The following is a 10,345-nucleotide window of genomic DNA, read 5'->3' as shown; positions in this document are numbered from 1 at the left end:
GCTTATTTTTTTCTGGAGATTTGGGCAACTACAGTAGAGACTCTAGAGCCACTTATTTTCTCCCTAAATCAAAAGGAAAAAGTGAAATAGATGTTTTGATGCTGATCACATTTTACAAGTGTACAGTTCTAGCAAGCATGATGTATCTTTTTTCAAAACAAAAAAATACTCCAGGTTTCATAGTTGACTAGTACAAGCAGAAATTGAAAGGTAATTAACAGAAAAGCCATGAGCCATATAGAAAAGAATTAAGGGATAAATATCTATTTAAGTGTCTATTGAACACCTTTTCATKATTTAGAAGCACTAAAGAAGGTATAAGAGACGTTTTGATTAAAAAAATTCCATTGAAATTTTTACCAAATATTACCTGTGAGCTGATTTTGCAGATTTTTTGTTGCATTAAGCAGAGCCTTCAGCAAGTGGTTTATTTAAATTTAGAGCTCTTTTACAGAAAAACTAAGCTGACAGTCAGGATAACAGAATCAGGCCCTGTAGTTTGTGCCTGTAGAGTTCAGCTGTTTCATCTCATGGCATTTTATGAAATTAATCATAAAGGTTTCTTGTTGAAGACATTATTAGCTTGAGTACTATTAACAGCATTGGAGTACAAGCTGATTTTTTTTCTAGGATGTCATGCTTACTAGAGTTGTTTTAAATAACTTTTTCAGATTCATTATACTTATTTCAAAAACATGTTATTGAAACAATTTGTCCCATGTCAATATTTAGGAAAACCCCCAGGATTATAGCAGTTGCAGAAGCAAATATCTAGTCTGCAGAGCTCCATTCTTAGAAATATAGGGAGAATTTTGCATATTATAGCTAAGCTACATGTTTAAAATAACCTTGGTAAATTAAAGAGCAATTACTTAGTTTGTCATTGTTTATCTTAAAAGTATCACCRTCTTGCAAAAAGGAAAAAGAACTTGTGGGACAGGACTTTACACACAGACTTTTTGGAGGACTGTTGTTATGAATATCACCTAAGCTCAATGGATAATCAATTAGATCTATGCTTTCTTTGCAGCTCTTTCCAAACACTTTTTTCTCCGAGCCCCGCCATTCTACTCAACATGCTGCGGTGGGTCCTGTCAGCACCCTGCATCCCCCACTGCTTTTCCGCGTAAGTTTTTATGCTTCATCAGTAATGCTTGAGTTATTCTGTAAACCAAAGCAGCAGGATTTAATGTGTTCTGGAAAACTAATTGGTGATGCAATGGCAGCAGCTAATTCCTTAGTAAAATCACAGCAATCCTATTCAGAGGGTTTCCAAAGATTTATCAAACTTAAGTACACTGAGCAATTGTGAGAGGTTTCTAATGGCATTGAGACACCCAGACAGAGCTAACCTACGAAAGTGCCTTGTTTTCAGTTTGCTAGAAACAGTTCTTTAAAATCAGTAACTCTTTTAAAAATCAGTGTCAATAAACATTTGCAAATAAGAAAAGAGCTGAAGGATYGTAATATGTGTGCTGCATTTTAATGTTTGCTAGGGGTAAATTATGATTCAGGAAGCCTTAGCATTATTCAAATGCAACAATCATTCTTTTTGCAGCAGTCAAATGTGTGCACATGTTTAATTTGTTTCTCTTTTTTAATAATGTTGTAAAAAATTGARGAAGTTGGTTGAAGTGAATTTTGACCAATATACACTAGCTGTTCAGGAATAAGAACTGGAACATATTTCCATTTAATCCAAAACTATATTTAACCTTGATTGGGAAGATTGCATCCCATAGTGTAAGAATGGGGTCATGGTTTTATGTGTTTATGGGTCAGGAATGCAAACAGAAGGAGTATTTCCTTTTTCTTCAAAACAGAAAAAAGCACAAATCACGTGTCAAATCCAAGYGAAAATTGAAGCTTATACATGCTCTTGCATATATGTTTTTATCTCAGTTGCATTCAAGCCACTCCTGACTAAGTGCATGCTTTTTATGAATGTTTCAGAAGGGCAGTTGCTAAGTTGAATGATTCTTGACAAGTGAGGCAGCAAATGCTGGCAGTTTAATGAGCTGCAAGTTTCTGAGCATCTCTTTAGGGGGCTGACACTTTCCCACAGAGCGTTTTACATGGCCTAGGCTCTCCCACAATGGCTGACAGCACCATGACCAATCACCACTTTCACTTTACTCATCCACACGCGACCTCACCACAATTTTTCACTGTGCAGATGAACTTTAGGAACCATTTCACATTGAAAAGGCCTGGGCAAGGGTCAGTTGCCCTTTTGTATGGCCATAAAGCAATACTCTATGTGCCAGTCTTTTCTCCTGTCTCACATTCCAAGAGATTTTCTGGACACCATTTAAAGCACTTGACTGAAAAATAAAGCAGTGAATGAAACTGACTTTTATAGACTCATTCTAGCTCATCTTCCCATATAACCCTGTCTACCTGAAAAGGGATTTAGTGGATGAGCTGAGTGTATACAGGGACTTGCTGAATACATAGGCCTATTATCAACTGTGGGGATTGTTTATTAACCAGGACTGATACACTACTATTTTGGAAGTGACCTATTAATTGTCCATTTAACTAGAATGTATTGAACTCTAATGAAAAAATGGAAACCATGACTAAAGCTTTTACTTGCTCCTTCAAGGTGGTCTCTGCCATGAAGGCAAAAGAAGATTGTTCCATAGATTAAGAAGACATTTATCACTATATATTAGGATRCAAAGGAAAGACTTAAAAAAACCTAAAGAAAAACAAAAATCAAACCAGCAACATAGGAAATAGTTGGTCACGTTTATGTCAGCAGAACACTAAACCTTTTAATGGACGTTTAAAGTGACAAGCTGCAGACTGACATATATAATTTTGCTGGAATTGTTGAAGTGACTGCCTATCCTGCTGTACTGAAAAATCCATAATCCACAAATTGAAATTTAGTTTTTGTGTACAGTTGGAGTGCATTTTAGAATATGGCTTATTTTTAAAGAAATTGTCGAGGTTACTCTGATGGGGGTAGGTTTTAGAATTTTGGGGACAGTGGCTGTTTGCTAATGCTTCTGAGAATTCTGCTCATGATTAAATTTTATTTAGTCAATCTTTTAAAATCCATCACATATGTTACCTTAGAGTGTGTAGATGCTTCACTATTAAGTTAGTCTAAAACAGGTGTTAAGCTGTACCCTGCATACTGCCTGAACAGGAATTAATTGGTGCCTTGAGKCTTCAGCAGGAGGTTGTTTCCTTGCTGATTGACTGTTAACAACCAGCCAGGCAAGACAAATTTTAAGGGGTCACATAATCTGGCCGTCCTCTGTCCTTGGCTGACAACTCCATTGTGGAATGGAGGCTGGGAGGCAAGGACCAGCCCTGTTAACGCCTCTTCCCTTGCTGGTGTCTCTCATTGCAGTGGGGATGAGAGGACGTACCAGTTCTTCTGCTGCCATTCTGTACCTTCCAGTAAACCTCAGAATGGCTGACAATTCAGCAGAAACTACTCAGAGGCTACCTGGAAAAAGATACCTAAATTCACTAAGTTTGAGCCAGAAAGAGCAAAAACATGCTTGAGAAGGAAGGCCCCAGCTTGCCTGCAGTTTTGGGGCATGATTGGAGCATGCAGTTGGAGTTATGAAGGGGCTCTGCACTCCCAGAGAAATACCAGCTTGGCTTGCCCTTTGTGGAAACCTCCATTGTGGCATTTTGACTTTTGTTCCGCAGATTGTTTATTTTGATTTGGATGAAGTCTGACTGTGTATCACAGTGTAATAAATATCAGGACATTAACCAGGGTATGATTTTTGTATCTGGTCTTTGATATAATTTTGAAGATTGAAATACATCCATATAAATTAAGGATTATTTATACTGTAATACTGTAAATCATAATAATTATTTTTTGCTGCAGGCTGTTATGAGAGACAAGTATAAAGATCTTGATTTCCTGACATGTAGAAAAGTTTAACAAAAGAACTGACAGAATGCAATCATCTCTCTGTTTCACAGAGGCAGTGTTATTTTAGGGAATAATCATTGTACACTTGCTCAGCTTCCGATACTCTACTGGTCAGAGCTGGAAGCAAGATGCAGGGGTAGGKTATGTAATATCAAACCAGTAACAAATGACTACAGAAATATTTAGTCAACTTTGCATGACATACACATATACACTTCGGTTTCTCATCATTATACTACAATATCCTCAGTATATGCGTGTTTGTTTTTCTGTGCATGTTTAAAGATACATATACCCATGTGTATATATGTATAATATACAGAAGTTGAAATGTCGTGTAGCCCCAAGGAACAGTTTGTGAAAGCTGCATCTGGATTTCATTAATATTTCCAAGAGCACTATATCAGTTGAATGAATGTATTTAGTTTCCCCCACCCCATTACAGCTGACTAGAATAGATAGACTTTTTCCCAAAAAAATATTCAGTATTGAAGAATCTGCTTTTCAGGGGGAATTTTCCATTGGCTTCAATGTAAAAATGATCAGATTCTTGGTGGAATTGAGCTGCAACACACCTTTGCAGCTGCTGTAACTATAAGCCAGAAGGGCAATTTCTGCCCATGGACATGAGAACATGGACGACAGGAGGGCAACTTCTGAATTGCCATTTGTGCAGAAAGATTGTAGGTGTCAGTGGCTGTTTAGCCATGACACAGGTTTCTGAACTGAAGTGCAGCTGTTTCCTGGCCTGCYTTCATCTGCCCCAATTATCACATGCTGTGCTTATGATGGGCCCTATTCAAGTGGCCTCTGCTCCCTGAGTATTTGAGGAAGCTGGCATGAAGCCTCACGATGTRTGGTTGTCATATGCCATGTCCTTCTAGAGGAGAGGGAGCCCTATAGCTTTAGGTTTTATTTGGTGTGAGGAGCATGAGAGATTTACCTTGGTGTTTCTGTGCTCTGTGTGAACACTTCTGCTTCTCCACTGCAGCTCTGTCYCCCAGCTTTGAGGCTGTTTTCCAGGGTAGGGCTCCCTCTAGGCATGCATCAAAGGGATGTGATTGGATTCATTGAAAACTGCCCTCCCAGGACTTGCTATGAGATGTCAAAGGATTAGAAACCAGGCTGAAAGGAGTAATTCCAAGTACTCCCCAAATCCTCTAATAAAGAAATTGCTGCAGTTTTCAGAAWGACTAAATGAATGATCAGGGATTTTCTGAGAAATAGTTCACTCTGAAAGCCTTTCACTATTAAACAAAAAAAAATCGAGGAAAGCCTACTTAGTTTCTTTGAATCAGTAGTACAGACTGCTTTTATCTGGTTTTGCATTCCACATAAGGAGTAAGTAAACTCATAGGAAAACTTGCTGCAGTGTACTCAAAGGTGATGACAGGCAAAGAAAAGTAAAGTTTCTCCCTGGCTGTATTTGAATTTTGTAGTAGCATGGGGTYTGTCTTCATATTCCTTTATGAACTCATCTGATTTACTTTGTACTACATCAAGGGGAGACTCTTGACTACTGACAACACCTGTAGATCCAAGTGAGGATTTAATCCTTAATGAACATGACTGAAGCATTACAACACACAACACCAATAAATCAAAAGTGGAACAAGAGTCTGCAAGCATTATAATGAACAGCACGTAATATTTCTCTGATATGTGCTTGACATGGGAAACTCTCATCTATTTCCACTAGGGGAGGAAAGTGTGCTGCCTCTTCTGACCCAGGAGTCTAACTCCAAATCCCGGAGAGGCATATTAAGAAGAGCTGTCTTTTCTGAAGACCAGAGGAAAGCTTTGGAGAAAATGTTTCAGAAGCAGAAGTATATCAGTAAAACAGACAGGAAGAAACTGGCCCTTAACCTGGGTCTAAAGGAGTCTCAGGTAAGGAATGTCTTTTTGGGGAAAAATATTTAAAATGGTTTTGAAGGAGGAAAATTGCACAATACAGGGGGCAGCCCTGAGCTCTTTCCCATGCAAAGACCTCAGTAAATCAATGACAGTTTAAACCAGGGAATACTTGAACAGTTTCCTGGTTTATTCCTGTGTGTATACATTCAAAAGTTGATTGCTCCATTTTCACATGAAGAAACATGACCTCTACATTTCATTTCCATCTCCCATTTTTTTCTTCTGTTTGAGCCCCCTTGGAAGCTTTGGGATAGGGAACTATGCTCTATCCCACTRCTCGAAAAACAGTCATCTAGGCAGGAAAAAACAGCATAGATCCTTCCTGCATTGTGCTGACAATCCTTTGTGCTCACACATGAACAGCCAGGGAGAAGGCAGTCAACAACACTTCCTGTGGAAGTATTTTTCCCCGAGAGACAGGCAACCATTCATATGGAAGGACATTTAACTGCACAAGGAAAGAGATTTTCAGAGCTGAGAGATGCCATAGGAAGAAAAACTTTGCAGGGTGGACTTCTAAAATACTCCCGCTTTACTTTAAATTCACATTTCATGTGATTTTTCACGTGAGTCTGAGTTGGTCTACTGCAGGATTTTAGCAGCTGAGGGGCTACTGCCTCCAGTGAGTTATTCTGACTGAACAGCTACATTGGTAGTGGTGCTGATTGGCAGTAGCCCCATCTGTAATCTTGGGGCCTCACCTATCTTCATATAAAAACAAAGGAAAAGTACCTGGCTTGAAGAGCACAAAACCTGAAAGAAACTGGAAAAAAAAAGTTTGTGAGGGCATGTAACAGCAGAAAATGARCATGGTAGTTGCTGACTACCATGGGATTCTGAAGGTGTTGGAGCAGATCAGAGCAGCCCTCTGGATTGCCCCTGAAAAACTAAGAGAGTGACACTACAATTTTGTTTCTTTGCATGCAGCAGGAGTGAGGGTATTTAAGGTGTGTGTGGCAGAAGCTGTCCGTGGTACAGAAAAGCCTGGGAATGGTGATGGGAGCTCTCGTCATATTTATCTTGGAGATTTTCTGAATCTGAAAAGGCTTTTGATCTAACTTTGATCTAACTTTGCAGTTTGAACTGTGTTAGGAGTTTAGATCTGGTGGTCTGTGGTGGTTCCTTGCAACTCGATCACTCTTGACACCATTGCAAGCACTGCAACTATAAACAAAAACAAGCAATGTGGTGTTTCTCAGTTGATGCACAGAACTGTAATCTCTGCAGGCAAACTATTTCGATGGAAATGTGTAATTGCACTCCCCAGTGTGCTGCCTAAGAAATTAACAAAATGTCAAATTCCTAATATTGGTTATTTCCTTGGGTCTGTTTTCTGTGCTCATGTTGTTCAAGAGAGCTTGGAGTGTGTAAAAATAATGTAACAATAAATGACAACTACTACTACAAGAATATGATTTCATGATAGGGATATACAAGATATATTTGTCTCCTTGTTTATTCTCCTCATGAAAGGAAGAGCAGCTGCTGTGAAGGTTACCTCTTCCATTTTTTGACCAGAGGCACTGGAATAACAGTACCTGTCATAAAACCAGTGATACCCAAACCTTTGAAAGCATAGCCCTTTTGTCTTTCTATCAAGTATCTGAAAACTAGATCTAAATGCAAATGTTTAAGGGAAAATAGAACACAATGTGAATAATTTGATTGATCACCCTCACGTTTCTTTTTATATCAAACCAGTTCCTGGGTGTATATTCCCCCAAGCTTTCCCCAGCATTTCATAAATGCCTTTGAATGCTTGTGTTTAAGAGTTGAAATTCAACGTTTTTGAAAAGTTGGTTTTATCTCCAARTCCCATGGATTCTTAGTAACTCCTGGGAAGCTGTAGTCAGACAGACAAAATGTGTTTAAATCCTCAATCCCATGTCCTGTATCACAATCCACTTTTTGAAGCTATATGGCCAAGCTAATTTTAGCTGTTTGTCAAAGGGACAGTCATGCTTCTTACAGCCTCTGTTTAATTGAAGCTTTTATACCACCAGTAATATCACTTAGTTTTATTAATGATGATGTTAATTTTCTCTGGGAATTATTTTCTGTCTAGAAGGATATTGGTATAAGAAACTCTTCTATCCCTAGCTACTGGGCTGTCCATTTTCCAGTCTATGCCAAATAATCACTTGTTGTTGGTGGTAAAAGTCAAGGAGAATATTTGGTTCACGTGTAGTAAATAATGATGGGAAAATCCTCAGACAGTGTCAGTCAGCTGGCTTCACTGGATCTCTTCTGTAACAACAAATAAGGAAGGAACGTGAAACTTAAGAGGATGGAAAGGAAAAACACTTGTTAGGGCAAAGTTGTTTAAAGCAAACAGTGATAATGAACTCTCATTGACTTGCAAACAGGTGAAAATTTGGTTTCAGAATCGAAGGATGAAATGGCGAAACTCCAAAGAAAAGGAAGTGCTTTCTAACAGGTGCCTCCAAGAAGAAGGTCTTCAGGAGAACTACCTCTCACGATCCACCATGAATTTTACCTCCCCATGCCCGTCTGTGTGGGAAGTGTCTGAAAAGCAGGCAAGTCCAAGGTGGAGAGAGACTTCTCCAGGAAATTCGGAAAGACTGACCAGTACCCAACCACCTCCTAGAGCAAATTCATCACAGAGCCCACTGTATTTGTATCCTGACCAAGACAATGCAAACAAGGCATCATCAAGTGCAAGGGAGTAGGGGCAGTTTGTAAATGGAGTGGGAGARCGCAGGCTTCAGATGAGCAGTCTTTTAAAATTAACAATATTTGATTGTAAAGCTAACTAGTTTGTGCTTCAAAAATATGCTAAAATCTAACACCATTAAAATTGCAAACAGCTAATGACTTAAGAAGTATTCTTCAATTCTCAGTCTTTTCTTGTGTCTTTTCCAGTCTTGTACTGACCTTAAAAGTAAAATAGGAACTGATGGAAAGTAAAATTAAGTGAAGACCATGAAGCTGAATTTGTGCTCTGATTTATCACATCTGCGTGGTGTGATGCTCATTAAAAACACACTAATAGAGAATCACTTTGATCTTATATCTGTCTGTAGTCAGACAAATTCCTTTTTTTATGCAGAGGGTAAGAAGCACTCTGTTTATTCAATACAGTGGTTTTGGGTTCTTTTTGAAATTCATGGAATAACACATAAGCGTTTTTGGTTTGTTTTCTGTGTCTGTCCCCATCTATGTCAGTATTCGATTAGCCTTAAATAGTATGATCCCAGATCAGCTGATAGCTGTGGTAAAGTATGCAATATTAAAGGGCAACCAACATACTCTATCAAATATTCCATGTTTAAGTAACTTTGATGAGGGTATGAATGCGGAAATACAGTTCACTCACTTGTCTTTTCTCCCATGGATGAATCTTTCAGCATTCTTAACTCCGAATTTCAGTGTCTTTTGTTGGGCTGCATGTGGAATCTTTYGTATTTCAAAACTACAATGACAGTATGCAGAACTGTAACCAAAATGCATTTCGCAACAGACCCATAACTGGAATAATTGCTACTGCAGCCATTTCAGAAAAGTACATATGGAGATGGGCATAGCATAGTAGTCTTATTCCTGACTTAGTCCTTTTTAAGCTGGTGCCAGTAAGGACACATGGGACTGTATCAAAGGCATGGGACTGTATCAAAGGCAGGACAGTATTCTGTGTAATACAAGTAGTCTCAAATTATATTATTAAAGCTACTTAAAATTATTTACTTGCTTAATCAAATTTAAAGAGCTCAGTCTGTGAATTTAAGTGTATCTTTCTTTGTCTTATTTGCAAATCTTTATAGCTTAAAATGGGAGCATAATATTGGTTTTCTTTTTTGTACATTTATGGATGCCTTTGTTAAGAAGAAAGGCTAAAGATATTTTATTTTACAGGCAAAACCTTTTGGAGAACATTATGGTTTTATAGGGACTATTTGCTTTCTGGCATTCATATATTTTATAGGCATAAGATTAYGCTAATCTAGTCCAGCTCTTCTCATCATACAGGCCTTGAATGTTTCTGATTATACTTGGCTTGATCTCCAAATCTTTTGAACTGTATTGTACATCTTTGAAAAAGCCATACAGTTGTTGTGGAGTAAATTGTTATTTAGTGTTTTACCTTATAAYAGAGGATCTGCTATTCTGCTTGTTACATTGTGTTATCTGGGAGGTGATATATTTGCAGCTTAAAAACTTGAGATTGCAATGATGATGCTTGTATCATAAAATTTATGCCTGATCAGGTGAGTTTTGTATCTTGCCTTGTGCACGTCCTACCTTTTCAGTGGCCAGCTATGCAGTCCTAGTTTTGCATTATGTGGCATTCCTTGCATGTTATTTCCTATGCTTGATTTAAAGCAAAAAAGAAATTACAGAAAAATTAAGGAGTTATATCTTCCTGTATTTACAGACCTTCATAAGTGTAAACTGCCTGACTACCTACCCTCAGAAAGCCCTTGAACACGTGTTAAATACTGTTGAGTAATATGAGGAGTTTATTCCTGTTTTGAAATGGAAATCCCAGAACCAACTCAGATT

General features: G+C 38.2%; 1 protein-coding gene across 1 annotated transcript in view; it reads left to right on the top strand.

The window, feature by feature from the left end:
* Nucleotides 1–9,971, top strand: part of DBX2 (developing brain homeobox 2) — a 20,844-nt gene extending 10,873 nt beyond the window's left edge. Inside the window, exons 2-4 of the mRNA XM_057366159.1 lie at nt 1,031–1,126; nt 5,610–5,797; nt 8,191–9,971. Of these exons, the coding sequence (XP_057222142.1) occupies nt 1,031–1,126; nt 5,610–5,797; nt 8,191–8,514 (608 nt within the window). The 3' untranslated portion in view covers nt 8,515–9,971. The remainder of the gene's footprint in view (nt 1–1,030; nt 1,127–5,609; nt 5,798–8,190) is intronic.
* Nucleotides 9,972–10,345: the final 374 nt, after the last annotated feature.

Source organism: Malurus melanocephalus, unplaced genomic scaffold, assembly GCF_030028575.1.
Source record: "Malurus melanocephalus ecotype Western Australia unplaced genomic scaffold, MMel_1.1 scaffold_60, whole genome shotgun sequence".
NCBI lineage: Eukaryota > Metazoa > Chordata > Aves > Passeriformes > Maluridae > Malurus > Malurus melanocephalus.
This window is presented reverse-complemented; position numbering and strand designations above follow the sequence as displayed.